Source organism: Cucumis melo, chromosome 4, assembly GCF_025177605.1.
Source record: "Cucumis melo cultivar AY chromosome 4, USDA_Cmelo_AY_1.0, whole genome shotgun sequence".
In the NCBI taxonomy this organism is placed as follows: Eukaryota; Viridiplantae; Streptophyta; class Magnoliopsida; order Cucurbitales; family Cucurbitaceae; genus Cucumis; species Cucumis melo.
Genome location: NC_066860.1, coordinates 15924234 through 15946258, shown reverse-complemented (window position 1 = coordinate 15946258; position 22025 = coordinate 15924234). Strand labels below are relative to the sequence as shown.

General features: G+C 30.3%; 1 protein-coding gene, 1 long non-coding RNA gene and 1 other non-coding gene across 6 annotated transcripts; 2 read left to right on the top strand and 1 right to left on the bottom strand.

Moving 5' to 3' along the window:
• Positions 1-2851: 2851 nt before the first annotated feature.
• Positions 2852-3952, bottom strand: LOC127149132 (uncharacterized). The gene is made up of 3 exons (XR_007820531.1): positions 3652-3952; positions 3515-3578; positions 2852-2909 (listed from the first exon to the last, which is right to left on the bottom strand). It is a non-coding gene; the product is annotated as an uncharacterized LOC127149132 (long non-coding RNA).
• Positions 3953-8412: 4460 nt separating this feature from the next.
• LOC103489966 (uncharacterized) lies at positions 8413-21686 on the top strand. 4 transcript variants are annotated; one of them, XM_051084363.1, is made up of 4 exons: positions 8413-8510; positions 19174-19308; positions 19416-19459; positions 20155-20229. In XM_051084363.1, exons 1-4 carry the CDS (start codon positions 8437-8439, stop codon positions 20160-20162), a joined length of 261 nt encoding a protein of 86 aa, XP_050940320.1. In that variant the 5' UTR covers positions 8413-8436; the 3' UTR covers positions 20163-20229. The 4 variants fall into 4 exon arrangements, 3 of the variants coding, with proteins under 3 accessions (XP_050940320.1, XP_008447548.2, XP_008447546.2); XR_537776.2 differs by adding an exon at positions 21414-21686 and having other exon boundaries at positions 8415-8510; positions 19174-19459; XM_008449326.2 differs by lacking the exon at positions 19416-19459 and adding an exon at positions 21414-21686 and having other exon boundaries at positions 8421-8510.
• LOC127143816 (small nucleolar RNA snoR69Y) lies at positions 20122-20216 on the top strand. The gene has a single exon (XR_007820556.1). It is a non-coding gene; the product is annotated as a small nucleolar RNA snoR69Y (small nucleolar RNA).
• Positions 21687-22025: the final 339 nt, after the last annotated feature.

The window sequence follows — 22025 nt, the reverse complement described above, 5'->3', positions numbered from 1 at the left end:
TAATCGGTTTTTTTTATTAACAATTAAATAACAAATATTATCTGTTTAGAAAAATGATTTCACAAATAATCTAACCATCAATATTTTAATAAAACTAAACTGAATTAGATATGCCTTCATGGATTGATTTCGAACTAATCACGGTGACAAAATCACCTAACAACTATTCTTCCTAAATCAATTTCAAATAATTTTAGATGTTTTGTAAAATCAATTTTAAGCTAATGTCAAACAATTTTAAGAGAGTGATTTTGATAGAAGAAAAAAGTGATTTTGACCGTCACAAAATCACTCTCAAACATACCTAAATTGATATTAAATTTTAAAATAAAATTTTTAATTATGCATATTCTAGTTATTTTTAATTATCATAAGCTAAATTAAAATGCTTCATTTTAGATGGTAACTTATAAATACATTAAATGACAATAGCTTAAAAAAAAAAAAAAAAGAAGAAAGAATTATAGTGTACAATTTTCTTGTTATTACCACGTTATGATAAAATGACTATATTTTGTGTAAAGGAACTGCATAATGATTAATAATATTACTTTAATACAAAATGAAAGTTGATTTGGAAAATGTAAACAAAGTAGTTATACCACTAAGTGACCAATTGAGATCAGTGGAAAATTATTGAAAAGCAATTCTCTACTTAATTAAATTATATATAAAATACATATAGTTAGAAAGATTAGTCACCCACAAACCTAACATGAAATGAAAAAAATGCAATATAGGAAGTGCATAGAGTTGTTGAAAAAAACAACAACAATAAATAATAATCTCCAACTCATCCAAATTAGGCAAAAGGGGTCCACTTTGGAAGGATGATTTTGAATATTTAATCATATTCATATATATATTGAATAATATATAGATAAATTTCAAATACACTAGCATAATTGATTATTACACAAATCTACCCTCAAGTTTTAATCTATCTTACGTTAATTAGGTTGAAAAAAAGTAGCTATAGTAAGAATGGTTGAATAATTATTAATGTCAATCTATATTCGAGTTATATCAATTTAAATTATACAATTAATTTAAATTTCAAAACTAATACTGAAATCAATCTAAATCTTAAACTTTTATAAAATATCAATTTCATAGAAATATATATTCAAATAAAATATATTTGAGGTTTTAACTAAATTAATCAGTAGGATAAGTAATTTCTAAAAACAAAACGCAAAAGTCAAACAGTCGAGAAGGGGTTTAACTTTTTATTTTTAGTTTTCTCAAAATCAAAACTTATATATAAACAATTTTTTTTTGTTTTTAATTAATAAAAATTTTGACTTAATTTTCAAAAATAAAAAACAAAACAACAACATAATTACAATGTGGACTTAATTTAGTTAGTTAAAATAATTTAATTACCTAGTAAATATTTGTGTTAAAATTGATTTGTATAGAAAAGAAATATCAATTATTAATTAAAAATAACATGCGAATAAATGTTGATTGTGATAAGATATTTAGGGATATGAAAATTTAAAAAGAGTAGATGAAAGCATATATCATATGCAATTAGCGAATTAAGTGTGTTGATGGTAAAGTGAAAAATATCAATGTCCAATCTGACTTCTCTTTCGTGAAAGAAGCTTTCAATTTAAATCACACAATAAAAAAGTATTTTTTTTATTAGGAGCAAATTATTTTTTTTAAATGATTATCGAATTTAATACTATTAAACATGTTTAATCCTAGAGTTATGATAGAAAATTGTTTTTTAAACACTTCAATTAAAAAAAAAAAAAAGGTCATAAAGTTGTACAACAAATGAAATGAAATGGTTGTAGTTTGTAACATTGGTTGTTTACCAATAATTTATTAATTTGATTTTCTTTACTAGAAAAAAAACTCATCTAGAATATGGGCATATATGGTTTCAAAACAAAGATCCTCAAAGTCATTAGGGTTTTGTTGGGTATTATGGTAGAAGAGAATTAAATGTATGAAACTATATATATATATATATAGAATAATATTATATTGTTCCAACTTTTGTTGTGTGTGCATAAAAAAGATATGTGAAGCCAAATATATTTCAAATAGTTTGAATTTGTGTAGAAAGTTTTGTCAAATCATTCTCTAATAAAGATTAATTAAGTAAGTTAATAGGAAACGACTTTTGGTCCTTGATTCTAATTCCTTTTTTTTTTTTTCTGGGCCTTAAGGTTTCCTAAAGTAAGACTTGCCTTTGTAATATTTTCAAACTTTTTTGAACTATATGTCAATGTGAAAGAACACTTGTATTATTATTTTTAGATAGAAATATGGTATTCAATAATCCAAACCAACTATATACTCTTTTCCATGTTCAACATACATTTCAAAAGTAATCATTACAAACAATTGCTTCAACACTGATAAATAAAAGGGTTTATGTTCATCTACAACAACAGTGCTCATTTAGATTGACTAGAGAAATTTTCTTTTCCAAAAGTTATTTTTATTTAATTCTTTTTATCTAAAGTTCAGAAGCTATTTTGGATTATTAGCATTTGAGTTTTTTTTTTTTTTTATTATCTAACACTACAATCACCGTCTCTTTCTTAAAATAAATACTATTAATGTAACGACCCAACTCCTTATACTGAATCGAAGTCCTTACCAAATATAGAACAAGTGGTTTAAGTCATAAAAATTTTTAAAACGCATACGGTTTAAGAAATTTCATTTATAAAATTCAAACAAGGTAGTCATGCAAAAATGTAAAAGCGTTCTGAAGTCCTACTCGGGCCCTATCTACATAAAAGATGGTAAGTGATGAAAAGTACTCAAATTCAAATGCGAAAAATCTGAAATAAGAATAAGCGGAAGCGGTAGTCCCTATGGCCCTTCACGGTCTCACTTCGGGTCGCTCGCCAGCTTGCCCTTGCCCTTGCCTCGTCCTCTACCTGAATACGTGAAATGAAGAGAGTGAGTATAAAATACTCAGTAAGGGACCAACTACTAGTCCCACTAGGTGCCTGTTAGCTTCCTGTTAGAGTCCTGATAACTGGTACCCAATCTCTGGCACGTTCCCGAACACGTGCAATCATGCGCTCCCGTAGGAACGTAACTCTGGTCTTCGGTGCCCCGGAGGACACTTAGGACAGTCGGGATGCGAGGACCCCGTCGAGTCACTCGAGTCACATCTATATCCATGCTAGACTGGTGTCCCGTCGGACCACACAGTCCTCAATAGGTGGTGATCCCGAAGGACACCCATGCAGGTACGACTCTAACAGATTAAGCTAACAGGTACCCTAATTGCAGTATACATACACATGGCATCAGCATATAACATGTCACATAAATCATCTCTACACTCTCCGTCCCGACATTCGTCGTAACCATAACAGCTCTTGCCACACATAATAGATTATAGCATAACTATATCGTCATTTACCTCCTACTAACGTTTATCTCAGACAACGTACAGTCTAATCCTTAACATGAAAAATCGGGGCATACATGGTCTCATACTTCTAAACATGAAGCTAGTAGTAGAATCTCTTACCTGGAGATCTACTTGTCGAGTCCTAACCGCGAGGCAGTACGCTTTCCAAGCGACGAAGTCCTAACTGTTTGATATGCCAAAATTCGTAATTAGGTCGCCAACGACTATCGGTTCAAGACTCATTTGAAATAACTTACCCTAGAGAGGTTGCAGTGCTCGAGCCCCCCTGCTGAAGAATTCCCGCGCTGCAGCAATTACTTGGTCCAAGACGTCCCTTAAGGAAAATAACTAAATTTTAGTCCCAATTTAATTTAATTGACGTCCGAAGCATGGAGTCTTACTGGGAAATGCCACAATAATTAATTAAATTACCAAAATCTAGGTGGATGGAGCCAATTTGGTCTTGGCGGCTCGGCTGGAAGAAGACAGGGACCGGCTCGGCTTGGCGCAGGCGCGGCTCGGCTCGGTACAGGAGGCTACGCGTGCGGCTCGGCTTGCAACAGGGAGGAGATGCGGCTCGGCTTCGCGGAAACGCGCGGCGCGGCTTCCCACGCGGACGCGGCTCACAAGCGGAGAGGGCTGGACGCGGCGCGGCTTCGGTTTCGGCTTCGGGCGCGCGGGCGTGGAGCGGCTCCGGGTTCGTTCGTCGGCTGGAGGCACGCGCGGCGGATCGGCTTCGAGTGGCGGCTGCGGGAGACGGCTGTGCGCGGATCGAAGCGGCTCCCTTCGGCTCGATCGGAGCGGCGCGGCTGGCTGAACTTCTCAGATCGACGCGGCGCGGCGAGCTTCGGCTGCACAGATCGGCTTGCTCGATTTTTCCGACGCGGCTGGAAGCTCGGCGGCGGCTCGGTTTCGACTTGCAGGCGCGCGGCTGGTTGGCTTCGGCTGTCTCGGCGAGTTCCGGCTGCGCTGCGTCGGATCTACGCGGCGCGGCGTGGCTGGCTGCAGATACGGCGCTCGGCTGCGCGGATGAGGAGCGGCTCCGGATTCGGCTTGCAGACGCGGCGCGGCTGGGATGGTGGTTCGGCTCTACTACGGCCGGCTCCGAGGGTTATTTTGCAGCTGGCGGCGGTGGCGTGCGGTGGCGTGCGGCGGCGGCGGAGAGTGGCGGCGGCTAGGGTTTTTTTTTTTTTTTTTTTTTCTTCTTTGGGGAGATGATGAGTCTCACATTTCCCAATGCCTCTTTTTAAAAGAATTAAAATAATAAAAGAAATCCCTAAACCCTCTTTTCTCTCTCCTAAATTAAACCACCCTTGACCCTTTCCAAGGCAATTAATTTATTTGTTAAGCCATTAATTGATTATTTCACCCCTAACTTCAAAAATTAATATATAAAAAACCTTAGTTTAATAATAATAATAATAATATTAACCACACTTAATATTAATATTAATGGTCAAAACAACAAAGGAAAACCAAATTGTTGGGCGTTACAATTAAATTTTTTTTCAATTAGCTATATCAATTACACTAATTCAGATTCCTTATTTGCAACAATATTTACTATTTTTTACATGGCTAGTCACTTCTTCATTCTTTGTTGTACTCTTTACTATTTCATTATCAAACTAAAATTATTGTTTACTCCATCAAACACATATTATTGTAACCCAAAACTAAAGAATGAATCTACACCAAATAAACAAACTATTATAATCCAACTATGATAATCTAGGATTAATTATAATTACTTATTTAGGTGCGTACGATTAATTACTTGACCATGTTACTTATTTAATTTTGTTTTAAAGTTATTGCAAATCGGTAGATAAAATGGTTAAAAGTCTGCTAGCTTGACTCACTAATTTTGGCATAACTTTTATGTGTAGATGTCATAAGTTTAATCTCTCTTCTATCTCTATTTTATCGTTGTTGTACTAAAAATCGTTGTAAAATTATAAGACAAATTTTAGTAACACAATATTTTATAAAAAAAAAATTCATAAAGTTAACAAATATTATGAATTTGTGTCTTAAAATTCTCTTGATTATTTACTTAATTGATTTTGATCGATTTAGGCCGATGCATGGAATAAAAAAAGATGGAATGCGATGTTATATCTCATTTGATTTAATGATAATAATAGAGTGATACATATTAATTCTATAAATCTGGCCACAACAAAACTATTTAATTAAAATGTGAAAATATAATCTAACAAAAGTTTTAAATAAGCTAATAACTCGAAATGTAGGTTTAAATTAGACTTTTTTTTTTTAAGGGTTAAAATGATATTTTAATCTCAAAATTTTGTCACTATATATACAGTTTTTTACACATGAAGATGGAGTCCAAATATATGTAGGCAATCAAATCTTTCTCTTTTCCATAAAATTTAATTATGCCAATAAAAGTCTTTAGTATATGTGTGGATAAATGTATGGCTAAAAGTATTAGAAATTGAACAAGGGAAAAGCAACATAACCATACAGATTCCAAACCAAAGTCTTCGGTAGTTGAACTTGAGACTTTGATATGCATTTGATTTCATAAAATTTGGATGGATGCTGCTGTTCACTTTATTATTATTTATTTCTTTATAATAATAATAATAATAATAAGAAGGGATCTTTTTAATAATATCACAAAGCGGCAAAATATTTACCGTATAACACAATTTCAGAGACCCACCGTGTAAAATACTAAAAATGTTTCGTAAACCATACCGTCAACAACGCGTGATATATTTGCGATCGTTTAAATTTGGTTATTGTTTGGTACACATAGATTTCTCTAAATGATGATTTATTTTTTTACACGATCGTTTACTTTTAGAGCCAGATTCATTTTCTTTTCAAGATTTTTTATACACGATTTTTTATATTTTTTTTACACGATCGTTTACTTTTTATACGATCATTTACTCCAATCTAAATGATTTTTTTTTCAAGATTCTTTATATACGATATATTATTTTTTTACAGTACACTTTTTTTTTTTCAGATTGCGATCTTTTAGATTTTGCTATTTTTTGTATACGGTTGTTTATATTTGGTTACACAAACTTAAACAAAAAGAAGAAAGACGATGGAAAGAAATCACAGCGAAGAAAAAAAAGGAAAAGAAGAAAAACAATGAAAGAAATCGCAGAACGAAGACGATGAAAGGAAGCGCGAGGAAGAAAAGAAAGATAAAATGACAAATCTGGAATATTTAAAAAATGGTTAACTTTATGGGCTTTGTTACCCGAGCTGTAAATAATTTGGATCGTAAATATTTTAGTATTTTGTTAGATTTATGAAAGTTTCCCTAATAATAATAATAATAATAATAATAATAATAATAATTATTGGATCGGCCTCTACAAATAAGTTAAAACCATTACTTTAAAACTATTTTCAAACTTATGTTTAGAGTATGTTAATGTCATATATTTGGAAAGTGAATTTGGCATAAACCCTAAAAAACATATACATAGTAAATTTGACAAAAGTAAGTAAGAATATGCCTTTCATGTGTGTTTTTTTTGGTCCTATATATACTTTCTTGGGATGAAAAAACTAATTATATGTTTCTTACGAAAAAACCTTTATCTGTTTTTGTATTACATACGGAATAAAAAAGTAATTTTATTTTTATTTAGCAAAATATTGAAAAATTTATTTTTAGTTTTTCATTCATACACTTACAATTAGTAATCATATATATATATATATATATATATGTTTATGAGAGTGATATAGCTCCCCCACCACATTTATTAATATCCCAAAAGATAACAAAATGTGTTACGTTGATTAAGATAATAAATTTTTTTTTAAAGAAAGAAAGCATATTCTTGGATTTTGTATAATATAGGTTGTTCTTGGAATTATTGGATCCAGTAGTCAAATTGGACATAATTTTTAATCATCGATAAGATTATTAGTAAAAAAGTCCCTCAATTATCAAACGTATTATTGGAGGCTAAAAACCAACTAATCAGTCCAAATAAAAGTACTAATTTCATTTGCTATTAAATAATTAGCAAACGTAGTGATTTGTATCACGTTTTACTTTCTTTTTTCTTTTCCATTTTTATTAAAAATCATATAGAAAAAAGAAAAAGAAAAAGAAAAAGAAAAAAAAAAAGAGAAGGAAATGGTTGGTGAAGGTCAAGCCACCCAATGGAGACAGTATAATATAATAGAGGGAAGTGCATGGAATGGACAGTCAATTAAGGTAGACTCTTCTTCTTTTCTTAATGGGTCCTGTTTTCATTTTAAAATTATTCATCTTCTTTTTTGTTTTATCTGGGCAATTGGGAACCATTTAATAATCTTTATCTTTTTGTTTTCTTTCGAATCTATTAATTTGCATGTGTTACTTTGACGATAATTTGGATTATTGGGATGAAAGTTGGCAATTACGTCTCCAATCCAATTCAACACCGTTTCAAATATTTAAAGCCTCACTATTTTGAATAGAGTTTCCAACATTCTCAAAACATTTATAAATATAATAAATTATTACTGTCTATCACTATTTATCATTGACAGATTGACATTGAAATTTTACTAGATTTATAAATATTTATTTTTAATAGTTTTACCATTTAAAACCATTGTTCTAAACAGTTGTAGAAAAATTACGCGTAATCATCCTAACCAATTAAGTTGACCTATATAATTAAACTTGAATACGTTTGTCATCATCTACCAACTCCAATAGCTAAGATGTTTCTTCTTCCTTCAGAGGTCATAAACTTTAGTTTCTGTTAATAAAAATCAAAATATATGACATCCCATAACAATTAAATCATCTAAAATTTAGGTTGGTTAAGTAAACAAATCAAAGAAAGTACTTTATTTTTTCAACTTTTGGATAACAAGATTGTTTGGAGTTTATATATATAAAAATATAATAACCGTTGACCAAGTGAATGTAAATGGAAAAGTAGGAAGATTCGTCATGACTTGCGTTTTTGTAACTTTGTTCATATACATAAATGTCTTTATATTCTCAATTATGCAAAGTTGCATTTAATTTCGTGTTATATCATATGTGGAATATTGCTTCATCTTCTTCTCTCAACTCTATGCTTCTCTCTCCATCCTCATCTTCACATTACAACAGGTACCAATTAAATGCTTTTCATTTCATTTAACAAAAGGTTTTTTTTTTTTTTTTTTTTTTTCTCTTTCCAAAAAATTGTGTCGTTTAATTACTAAGGCTTCTATTGTTTATTTACTTATATGGCTAGGGAGAGTTTCAATACACTACTTTTCTTTAATTTTTTTTTTTTACTTTGTTTAGAATGGCGAAGATTTAAAATGAATGTAAATAAAGTTTTGTGTATCAATGTAACAGTACCCAAAAAAAGAAAAAGAATGTTATAGAATTTATTAATACAAGTTTTAATTCAAATAATTACCCCTAAAGTTGGATCCTTTTTAGTTCAACATGATTTTTTTAAATTTTAAAATACTCTCTTTCTTCTCATAATAAATAACATAATTTATTTTAAAATGATTCGCAATCTTAAATTCTAAAAATAGTTCACAAATCTTATAGTTTTAAAGAAGGTATAGTTTTTATTTTTTGACTTAAGATCTGTTTATGAGGTAAAAATTTATAATATGAATCAATAATCAAATATCTCAATCTCTTACTTCTGACATTAAATTTTTAAAAAAGAAAATTATAAAAAAAAAGACAAATTATTTACTTTTCATAAGAAAAATGAAATAATGAATTGTGTTGTTTCCGTCGCTTGTCTGTTAGTTTGTTTTTTCTTTTTCCTTCTTTAAAAAAATCTACTCTGAAAATTAATAATAATTTATACTTATAAACTTTAAAGATATCTCACTTAAAACTAATAATAATTTTTTGAGTGATTACATATTGATTCTAAATGAAATCAATAGAAAGTTATAAACTATTTTTAGTGTTTAAATTAATTTACTTCTCAACAGTTTAGGATTTAAGTTAATATAAACATCAAATTTTGAGAACAATACACCTCAGAATGTACTATCTTTTTTTTTAAAAAAATATTAAATATATGAATCATTTTATCGATTATTAGTAAAAACTATTACTAATATCAATTTTTTTTTTCAATCTGATTGTTATATGCGTATCAATCGTTAATGTTACTGATAGGTATGTATTTAATTAACTCATAAATTGAAACAAAGACAGAGTTTCACCATTTTTTCTTTTGTTTTAAATGATTGAATATGTTTTGATAGTTATTGAAATATTTTTTTGTTCATAAATTCGTATTGAAAGGAAGGGGTAAAATTCGCATAGGCTTTTTCACTACGAATTTTCAATTTCATGCACTTAGCTTTTTACCTCAATTTTTTACACACTACATTTAGCAAATAGTAATTTTTCTATTAGTTTTAACTTCGTTCATTAATTAAGCCTAAGCTTGATTAGTTCACAAACAATCAATTGAATAAGTATTTGAAAATTCATAAATTTCAACAAAAGTCAAAAGTCCAGTTTTAGTGTTGTTTTTTTAAGTTTATTAATTTTTTAGAAATATGTTTGACATTCATCAGATTTACGTACATGCAAAAAAGAAAAAAAAAGAAAAAAAAAAAGAAAAAAGAAAAAAAAAAAGAAAAAAAAAAAGAAAACAAAAGAAAAAAAAGAAAAAGAAAAAGGAAAGAAAGAGAAAAAACATGGACAATTGATCTTCTAAAATTTATCATAGAGTAAAATTATGATACTTATTTAAATTTATGATATAGATTGGACTAGTTTTTCAATCAAAAATACAATATCTAATTTAATGAAATTGAATGTGTAAGAGTGAATATTGTTACACCTCTCTAAGAAAACAAAATGAAATAGATTTAAAAAAAAAGTTATTTACATAGTTACAATATTTTCATTAATACTTGGATATATATATGTATGTATGTAAAAAGGCAAAATATTTACACAGTATAGAATAATTTCGAAAATGGAAAAAATCAAGAGGTCCACCTTGTAAAATATAAAAAATACCCTATCAATCACGCCATCAACAACGCACACATAATATATTTGTGATCGTTTAGATTTGGTTATTGTTTAGTACGCGATCATTTAGATATGACTACAATTTAAGTTTAATTTTGTTACATTATCGTTTTATTTGATTACGTTTAATTTGGTTACACGATCGTTCAGATTTTGGGACAAATGATTTTTTTTTTCAAAATTTGGTACACGATTTTTTTAATTCTTTTGGTACACGATCGTTTAGATTTCTCTAAACGAAAATTTATTTTTTTTACACAATCGTTTACTTTTTTACACCATCATTTACATTTGGCTACTCCAATTTAAATGATTTTTTTTTAAGATTCTTTATACACGATTTTTTATCTTTTTACATGATCGGCTACTCCAATCTAAATGATTTTTTTTTTCAAAATTCTTTATACATAATATTTAGATTTGGTTACCCAAATTTAAACAACGTAAAAAGAAGAGAAAAAGAAGAAAGACGATGGAAAGAAATCGCAGCGAAGAAAAAAGAAAAGAAGAAATACAATGGAAAGATTAAACAACGTAAAAAAAGAATTAGGAAAAAAGAAAGACGATGGAAAGAAATTGTAGCATAAAAAAAGAAGAGGAAAAGAAGAAATATGATGGAAAAAAATCGCTGGCGAAGAAAAGAGAAAATGAAAAAAATCGCAGGAGGAAGACGATGAAAGAAATCGCAAGGAAAAGAAGAAAAAGGAAAAGATAAACCTGAAATATTTAAAAAATAACTAACTTTACGAGCTTTGTTATACGAAACGTAAATAGTTTGATATTTTGTTACATTCATCAAAGTTTCCTATGTAAAATGGTTCATCCATGTTCCTAACTATAATTGTTTTTGTAAAATTAGGTTTAGAAAAAGTAATCGTAATTTACACCATTTAAAATTGATTAATGCTTGGTTTAGAAAAATATTTTAGATCCACTAAATTACTATTGGAAAAATAATGGTTTGTTTTTTTAGTTGGGTGTCTTTTTTATCATTTTACAAAAATGAAAAAAAAAAAAAATCATTTGCTTTTCAATGCACCTTTAATTTAATCACGTGTCCTTTTAATTTTAAATTCTGTTAATTATTTTCAGAACCTCTATTATTACACTGTCTTAATTTAAGCATATATTACTAACAAAACTTTTAAATTTTATTCTCTTATAAAAACCTAATTCGTGGACTTTCAAATAAACTCACTAACAAAAACAAATAAAACTGAGTTGTGATCATGTACCCTTTTAAAAAATTCCTAACAAAAAAAAAAAAAAAAAAAAAGAACCTAAATTTTAAACTTTTGAATATGACTAGAAACCTAACCCATGTAATTTGATTAGCATTTTATATATCCTATTAGTAAGAGAAAATTATATATTAAAAAAAAAAACGTTTTTTGTTTCATTTTTAGGAAGGTTAGGTTGTTGATTTGTTAAGAATGAGAGGTAAAAGAAGGAGAAAATAAAGAGTTCTTTGTGTATAGGTGGTCAAATTAGAATTTGGTGAAAACCAAAGGTTTTCACATTCATTCTTTTTAATAACCTAATAATGCCTATGTCCAACATCTTAAGATATATGTTCAATTTGGTCGTATTTCAAAGTTTTTTTATCCCTTTATTCCAAAAATCAATTTTAGACTTTCTTTTTATCTTTTATGTACGTATTAAATTATCTGAGTCAATATTGACTTTGATTGTATTTCATGTTACACATTCAATTATTTTTTTTTGTTAAATGGAAGTTATGTATGATATAACCTATGTTAAAAACTCTCGGCCCCTGTACCAATTTGGCACTTGCATTTTCAAATTTGTAAAATTTTGTTTCACATCTCTAATTAGTTTATCGATTTATTTATGAAAGAAAACTCATTAAATTTTAACACTAAATTAATATACAATTTAAATATAGTAAAAGTCAAATTGTTACTTTTGTGAAAGTTTAAGGACTAAAGCTGATTTTTAGGATTATGTGACATTTATTGTAAAATAATAAGAGAAAAAAAAAAATACTTTTTTGGTTCGTAAATTTTGAGTTTAGTTTCTATTCGGTTCTTGCTATGTTTCAAAGTATAAATACTTTATTCTTGACAATTTTAATTCTTATGAAAAAATAAGGGGAATGTGAACTAAATAGAAGACCGAATAGAATGAACACTAAACTAATTTTAAACTAAAATATATTAATAATGTGACTATTTTAGGTCTATAATTGGACAAAAAGTTCATTTTCTTTAAAAAATGAATGGAAATAGGAAGAAGATAGCTAGAGAGTAGAGAAGCTAATTTGAGAGTTCAATTCAAAATCAACCAAAGTAGAGAGCAAGTCCAAAAGAATAAATTCTTCAAAAAAAAAAAAAGTTGTTTATTCATTATTTAATCTATATTCCATTAAGTCACCAACGATTTTGTTATCTCAAGGACTAAAATGGAGCAAACAGGATAAAAGTGTTAGATTTTGACCTATGAACCTTTTTTTCTTACATTTTTTAGAATGTCAAATAATCTTTACTACATTATAAATTAAAAATCAGTTTTAGTCCTTAAACTTTCACGATCCATACTATATATATTGCTGCGAAATTTCAAACAAACATAAAATATCACTTCATTGAATTTTTCATAACACAAATTATTATTATCCAAGTACAATATTAAAAAATTCATGCGACATGAGCTTTTTAATACACTAGTAAAAGATACGTATAATGCGTAGATTTAGATTATAGTAAACATTACATGTATATGTTTAGGTCGTGTTAAATTTAAAGGTAGAAAATTCAAAATGTAATAGAATTAAATGTACATGAAAAGAAGTTATAATAATTAAATTAAAATATAAGAATATAAATGTAAGACTTGCATACATCAAAAAAGGATTTCTTTATAAACAATATTTTTTTGTACAATTTATGAGATCTGCTGGTAAGAGATGAGAGCAGAGTGAAGACCACTAAGTAAGAAGACCTTTTCTAATCCCAAAGGAGGAGATAGATTAGCACCTTCTCAGCGGATTCTGTGCCCACCCTCAGATCTCATTATGGACCTAAGACTGCACTTCTTGCCAATGGCTCCCTTCGAAAGACAGAATTCTTCTTTATAGAATTCTCAGTCATATTCAATCTCTCAAGACCTCATTCTTCCCTCTTTCCTAGGCCCACTCACTCCCACGATCAGGTAAAGGAGGAACTGAGGCGAGAATCCCATAAAGGAAGGTTAGAATATGCAAGACTCCCACGGGGTGGAGAGGTGCTCAGCTCTACTTTTTCCCGAGAGAGAATCCCCTGGACTGGAAAGGATAGGTATTCAGTTCCCTAGTATTTTGGTGATAAATAAAGATATTGATTCATATAATAAATAAGAATGAGAGAAGTTTCAGAAGAGATCTCTTGGATTATTTCAAGTCTTTGTCCATTGAGGCTAGGTTTTCCTTCTCTAAGCTTTCTCTTGTTGGCCTTCTGGGTTGGCCTTTCAACCTCACCCACGAAAAGCGACCCCGTTGGTTTGAAAATGGCTTCTAGCCCACCACGTTCCACAAATCCCTCAGCCCCTTTCTCAATGGGCGTGTAGCCATACTGAACTCTCACAATCGGGTAATCTCCTGGAATCATCAAATAGCCCTAGGCTTTCTCTTGGGTCAAAATCGAAGAGGTCAGCACCAGGTCTTGCATGGCACGCCGGAGCAGCACCAGGGGCAGATTATTAATAAATTATTCCAAATGAGCTTTGAACCTCTCCTTCCTAACCTCACTCATACCTAAAGGTTAATTTATCAACAATGAAGATAATTTATTAACAATCTAATATTTGAAAATAAATTTCAAATGATAATCTGTGATCAAATGCTTTGTTGATCAAATAATATTTGGGGTTTAGGTTACTTCCAAATATTAGATTGTTAGTAAATTATTCCAAATGTTGATAAGAAAAGTTTAGGTTTGGGAAAGAAGAAAAAACTATAGAGGTTAATTGGTCTAGCTAGGATTTATCTTCTTTGTTGCTTTTCAATCTATGATGAATTTTACAAAATAAATCTCTCTCAACCTCACTCCTGACTTCTTTTGTATGTAGAAATTTAAAGGATATGCTTCGACAATGAGCCTGATGGTTACATCAGAAAATATGTATTTTGTTTTTATTTCTTTTCGTTCTCCACCTTTACAAGTAACATGGAAATCGCTACTTTGGTCTATTTGTCAAGTAGTTCAAATTCGATTATATCAAGGCATCATATGAATTTTATTTTCTCTAAACGACTTGGTTAGCATGTTGAAGCATTGCCCGAGGTATGGATCTTGACAACTTCGATTTCTCTTATCTCAATTTCTTCTCTAATGAAGTGATACCTAATATCTATGTATTTTATTATGTTGTGAAACTGATGATTCTTAGTTAGATAGATTGTGCTTTAGTTATCCCAACATATTTTTATTTTTGCTTGTTTAATTTCAAAATCCTTTGATCACCATTTTTCTCTCAAAGTTTTAAATCCCCACATCACATTTGACTTATTGACAACTAAACAATCTTAAACCATCTTTTTCCTGACCTTAACCTCTAATCTCCTCTTTAGTTCCTTAGATGACTTAGGGATTCTTGGATTTTAGGGTTTACAAGCGAGATGCACGTCTTTCTTCTTGAAAATATGTATAGCAGTGTACGAAGGGGGAGGAACGTGTTGTAGATCTTCCTTAGGGTTAAGGAGTTCTTCTTTGGCTAACAATGCACTTTTGATCAAGTAAGGGCTTATTAAGGTCAGGTCGTGAGTTGAAGGATATTTTATGATGATGGGGGATTCAGAAAGTTGTGAGAGGATATAGGCAACATAGGTGATAGTGGCCTAGGAGAGTTGGATTATGGGAAAGTGGAAGGTGGAGGATGTTGGTATGATTGATAAAGGGAGGAGGGGGGAGGCCTAGGAGAGTTGGATTATGGGAAAGTGAAAGGTGGAGGATGTTGGTATGATTGATAAAGGGAGGGGGGAGGCCTAGGAGAGTTGGATTATATGAAAATGAAAGGTGGAGGATATTGGTATGATTGATAGGGGGGTTGAATTTTTGTATAAGGAGGAGGAGGACTGAAGGATTTGGATTTTGGAGGAGGTGATAGGAGTGTTTGAGAGTAGGATGGCTAGAGGTTTAGGATTGATGGTTGCACCTAGCTTCCATCCCTTTTCCATTTTCTGCAAGCTAGACGCACCAAGATGGACCTTTTTCCTCTTGAACAGTGGTGGTGGCGAAGAGGCCTTTTCTTCTCCGGAATTCTTTTCTTCTTCCTTAACTTTATTTTGGGTTTTAAGGCGTCTCTCTTCTTTATTTTGATGGAGTGTTATGGTTTGGTTGAGAGTCGCCTGAAAACATACATCGCTAAGAACGAGTGCTTGTAGAAAAGTTAAAAACTCATAAACTACTTTCAGACAAAGAGCTTTAATGGTGTAGGGGGAGGACATGACAACTTTAGGTGCTTCCATCTAAGAGAGAAGAAGTTTCTTATTATGGCGCTAAGGTTAACTACCATCTACTTTATAATGCAATAAATCATCATTGCATACTCCAATGGGATGGTGTTGTTGTCACACCCTCTCTTGGAGCTCCTTTCCTGAACCTCTAACCTAGCTCTGAAAGGGGTACGAGGATTGGTAAGGATTGCCATACCTTGACAAAACTCACCAACCGACTAACCTATCTAACTTAACTAGTAGTCACAACACGAATGCATGCTTGAAAGGAACAACAATACAAGCTACATGCTTTTACTAATAACTTAGACCACTAGTTGCGACTATTGAGATACATCAGCAGAAGCTTTAAACATGACAATAACCTTTTTACTAAACTAACTTATAGCATTGAAACTTTAACAATAAACATAGACATGCTCATCCTAAAATTTTCTTACAGAGTCAAAACTAACTTTCAAAATGACTTAACAATTTCTAATAATTGGTTGGCCCGACAACAGTACGCCCAACATTTGGGAATGCACAACCCATATCTAAAAAGTGAGAAATGATTTGAAAGGATAAGTCGAAAGACTTAGTAAGAGACGATTTTTATAAGACATGCTTTCTAAAACAGTTAAGCATAAATCCTTGACTTATAGAAACATTCAAGATTTTCGAAATCATTTGAAAGACATGATACTCGAACTTAAAACATTCGATGACATTTAATAGATCATTCTTGATCATAAATTCACAACCCGTTCTTTGCATAAGTCTAGGCAGTACTAACACCTCATCGTGGAAAGACAGCTTAGGCGTCAAAACACCTCTTTGTCAAAAGACAAACACAGGGTACAATTTTCACTGTATATTTCTCCTCAAAGCCACAACAAAGTATACATTTCCTGATAGGCTCGCCAACCTTCCATCTGTAACGAAGTTGTACATAGGACCATAAAGAGAGTACATATAACATACGGGCATATATTTATAAAAATGTGCTTGAAAACTTGGTTGAAGACAAAGTCTTACTTTCAAATAACATAGTCATAAACATGCTTTTAACATAACATTAACTTTGGAAAACCAGCTTAAATCCATGCTTTACTTAATCATGAGTTCAACTTTCAAACATTTTAACATACATGTTGTAGCCATCTAATTTTGTTTGGCCTTATTTAAAATCAATTTAATTGTTAGATTAATTTTTGTCTTAATTTGGCTTATTTTTAATTTTGTGATTAACTACATTTTTCTTAAAAAAAGGGTGTTATTTAATTATTTTATAGTTTTGTGGGTAGTTTGGGTAGAGTAACTAATTCAATTAGTCAGTCTAACTAAGATAGGTGGAGAAATACCAAATATGGTAACTTTTTTGAATTTAATTTTTGTTATTAAAGGCCCCATGCCATTTTGATATAAATGCTAAAGTTGGTATATTGTCAAATTTTTTAAAAAAAAGCACTAGCCATTTTGAATTTTTAGCCATTTGAAGAAGCATTTTTGGTTATAAATAATCTCTTTTTCATCCACAAAAAACCTAGAAATTTTTACAACCTTCACATTCTCTCTTCTTTATCTAAATCTCTAATCTCCATATTCTTTACTTCCCTTAACCTTCATATCTTCTTAAAAAAAAAAAAAAATCTACAACATCTCTTTTATTTTCTCTTCTAGCAACCCCTTATATCTTTCTCCTTACAATGTCAAGAATCCAACATACAAAAAACTTTAACTTAGTTGGAGGTGAGTGGTAGGGTTTTGGTCCCCATGATCCACACCTCAAACAATAAGTGAGTTTAGTGTGTTGAGATTTTAATCTTTCCTTCTTTTCTTTCTTCTTCTTCTTCTTCTTATTTTGTTTATTTTTTTCTTCAAAGTTCTTTATTTTTTTTCTTATTCTTACTATTCTCATTATTCTATTTATCTTTCTTTAAGCTTCCATAAAAAAATGCAAAACAAAAAAAAAAAAAGAAAAAGAAAAAAGGAAGACTAAATGATTAAATATTTGCTTATCATTCTTCTTCTTACTTCTCTACCTTACTTTCTCTTATAATTATTTATTTATTAACTTGTGAGCTTTTCTTTTATAATTATTTATTTATTTATTACATATTTCTTCCTACCTTGTTGTTTATCTCTTTTTTATTTATAATTATGTCTTTAATTTGTTAATTGATTTTTAAGCTTTATTATCTATATGTTGTATCTTTACTTTTCTTTTCAATTAGCATTTTTATGCTTTTTTTTATACCATTATCTATTGCTCTTTAATATTTTCTCATCTTGATAATTACTTCTTTAATATGTTCTTGTCTTTTATATGTTATTTAATATTTTATTTTTTCTCCTATTTTATGGTCAATTTAATATGTTGTTGCTAATAATTGTTTAAGTTTGTTAATATTTTAAATTATTTTTTCTTTTTTAAAAAAAGATATTCGACAACGAAATCTAGGAAATTTGGGAGTCCGATTTCTTAGAATTTTTTAGGTGAGGAAATCGATTATTTGAAAGTTCGAGATCGATCTCCAATATGTTTTTATTAAAATCTCAATATGTTATTTTATGTTTGCATAATTTGTTATGATGCTTCTCTACTAGTTTCTACTTATCTAAAATTTCTTATTAAGACTCATTTTATTTTCTATTTAAAATTTTCTAACTCTTTCTAATTAAAATTTTCAATGTTTTAAAATCCTTATAATTTAAAATTCTCCTAGTTTTAAAATCTTTCGCAAAAGTTTTCTTTTTAAATCATTTAGAATTTTTTTAATGTTATAATTTTTTATGTTCTTCAAATTTTATAAGGTTTCTTAATCAATCTTTTGTAATAACTTTTACAATTTTTCTTAAACAAAATTTGGGAGTCTGATTTCTTAGAATTCTTGAGGTGAGGGATCACATCTTTAAAAGTCCAAGATTTGATAAAAAAATGATTTTAATTAATGTTTTTAAAAAATATATTTATTAGAAGGCTATTCCTATGACAAATTTTGAGAAATTGTACTAATTTCTCACTTTCTTGAGGTGAGAAGATTTTTTTTCCAATATAGCCTAATTGATGGAATGCTCTCCACTTATTTTACGAGATAATTGCTTCAAATATTAGAGTAATGAGAGGTAAAATAAGACATTGTGCTTTCTTTTAAAATTAAAGAATATTTTCAATTCAAGGTTTAAAATTTGGCCACCATTTTCTAAGAGGGTGTTGTGGGTAGCTAACACTTTTCACATACATAAATGACTCCCAAACTCAACTCAACTCTAGTTTTCGCAGACCATTTTTTTATGATTTATTTAAAATTTTTTACTTTATTTCAGTATCCAACCACATCATAAAAAGGATTGGTGGCGGCTGCTATTTTGTTTTAAAACTAACCATTTTGAGATCGTCGGTCGCTCCGCGTCGTCTCGGGCACGTGGCGACACATGTTTTGCAAATCTCTACAGAAATCAGTAAGTTCAAATACATTTCTCAAAACATGGTTTAAGATATCACTAGTAAAACATTCTTATAAATTATTTTAAAAGTTTATTTTGTCACTCACAAATTGGTTGCTCAGAAATCCTCACAAAGTGCTTCGAACATCATGGAGAAAGAGAGTATGTAAGTTGTTGCATCTCCTGTGTGTTGTATTAATTGCAAAACAATTCTAATGCATTCATCCAACTGTGTGTTGTATTAATATTTTTGTTTCTTTGATAAACTGTTTTGAATGCTTTTTATGTGGCTTTTGTTTTAAGCTTTTATTGGAACTTAGCACCAATCTACTTCTATAATTACTATGTGCAAATTGCAGATTACTTTGCTAGTGTTTTTCACTTCTCTGTGTTTTTGTCCAATGAGACCTTTTGTAGATCGGGGAATAGTCTTTGCCCATAAAATATCTTAGCATAAAGTCCAGATTTTGAGTCTTTTTGGGGTTGTTTTCCACTTCTCCCTGCATTTTGCTTGCCAAATTCGTTTTAAATTAGCAGCAGCTTATAAATGCCTAATTTTTTTTCCTTTTTCTCTAACTAATTCGTTTTGATGGATTTTCTTTATGCTTTAAAAATGTTCGATAATTGCAGCTCGATAAGACCTTTTGTACGTTAGGGAATAGTCTTTACCCATTAAATATATGAGCATAAAGTCCATTTTTGGATTTTCTTTTACATTGTTTTCCACTTCTCTCTACTTTACGCTTTTCAAATCTGTTTTAAATTGGTAACAGTTTATTAATGCTTTTTTTTTTCTTTTTTCACTAATTAATTGGTTTTGATGGCTAGTCTTTATGCTTTGATGATGTTTGATAATCCCAGCTCGATGAGATCTTTTGAACATCGGGGAATAGTCTTTACCCATCAAGTATCTGAGCTAAAAGTCCAAAGACAGAGGTAATAATAGTTTAGGTTTCGGTTTTAGGTAATGAACTTATGAATCCTACATTTTCTTGTTTTTACTTGTTAGTTTGACGCTCAACAACAATTGCCAATTTGTTGATTATGCTGGAGGCCTGAATCTTGAATTGCTATGAAATGTTGTATGATCAAGTGAAACTTGATGTTATATTTTAAGTTTCTCTGGGCTAGATTATTGAGAGTTTAAATTGGGTTTCAAATGCAAATGGTTCACTTAAAGATAAAAAATGCAAGTGTTTATCTATGAATTTTACATGTAGGCGGTTTCGGGCAAAACTTGTGAATTGCTATAAAATGTTATATGGTCAAGTGAAACTATATGTTATCTTTCGCTGTAGATTGGTTCATGTGGGCAGTTTTAGGAGATCCTCTTCTCAAGTTCATAGCAGTAGATTGATTCAAAGTCGATAAAAGCTTTGATGGCATTGCATTGCATCCCCGAAATTTAGTTTAGCTATTTTCGCTGCATTTTTTTTGTCTACAAATAGTAGAAACCCCTAACATAATCTATGGCATACTGTATTCTTAATCTTAATCACCGTATTTTTTCTTTACCAAAAGTAGCATGTTTGATGCCTTTCAGTGTACATGTGGAATTTACATGATGTAATTGAAGGAAGACAGGAGCTCTAACTGATTGTTGTTAATTAATTTCACCTTAGAAATTGTCTATTTCTATAACTTCATTGTTGATCAGGTTAATCATAGAATCATGTAATCTTTTGTTGCGCTAGGAAAAAGGTTTGTTATCTTCACACCCTAAAGCTAGGTGACTGCATTTTTGTTACTGTGCTGTTAATAAATCACTACTAAAAATCCAAAAGTTTTCAGAAGAATGAAGGTGTATAAGAAATGTGCAATTGTTGCACAGCTTGCTGTTTGGTTGCTCATTTGCCTTTATATTTGTTTGTCTATACCAGATTTCTATGAAGTATCAATCAAATGTTTCTTTTACCCAAAAATCTCACGCCCACTATATATTATCAATCAAATGTTTCTTTTACTCAAAAAGCAAAAAAATACACACACATGCTATAAATACTTACAGCCTATACTAACTCTTAGATGTTACAACTTACATTTCCATTTCTACTCCTCCCTCCTTTAAACTTTAACTTTGAAGCCAATAAGTTCACTAACACCCAGTAGCTTAATGCCAGGTGAAAGAGAAAAGGAAACAGATACAACTTTCAAAGGATTGTTAATTGGAGAACATTTCTAGTTGACAGTTTGCCAAATGATATTTAGTTTTCTCTCCTTGGAAGCCCCATGCCTACCTGAAAGAGTAGGCCATATTGAGTCAAATGTTCTTCCAATAACTTTGAGGAAGAAGTTTTATTTCTTAAATTTATTCTGAATCAGAAAACAAGAAATGGGTACTGAAGAGACCAAGGGAATTGTCTTTTATTTTTGTTTTTATTTTTTTTGGGAGGGGGGGTCCATATAAGCTAGAACGGGAAAAAATGGAAATGTGATATTTCAGTAATCGATGAAATGACTATGCCTGAGCTTTTCTTGCTACTGAGTTCATTAACCCACTCTTGGTAAATATTCTTTCATACCTCTTTGCTTGTTAGTGGTGTTAAAAACTTTACTCTCAAAATATCAGAGGTGTTGGAACTGCGGAGAAGTGCAAGTGATGTTTTAGCTATGCAGATACAGCTATAGTCCTAGTGACGTTTTAGCTACTAAATGTTGTATGTTCTTGTAGTGCTTGTTAGGATTCTAAAGATTAAATGGTTTATTTTGATATCACTACAACAAACTTCCCC

What these genes read in the sequence shown, in the direction of transcription:
- LOC103489966 (XM_008449324.2), top strand. Translation starts at nt 8,437, where the DNA reads ATGTGGAATATTGCTTCATCTTCTTCTCTCAACTCTATGCTTCTCTCT. An exon ending in TCATCTTCACATTACAACAG is followed by an intron (nt 8,511 to 19,173) that starts GTACCAATTAAA and finishes ACTTTATTTCAG; the next exon opens with TATCCAACCACATCATAAAA. An exon ending in CTAAAAGTCCAAAGACAGAG is followed by an intron (nt 20,230 to 21,402) that starts GTAATAATAGTT and finishes AACACCCAGTAG; the next exon opens with CTTAATGCCAGGTGAAAGAG.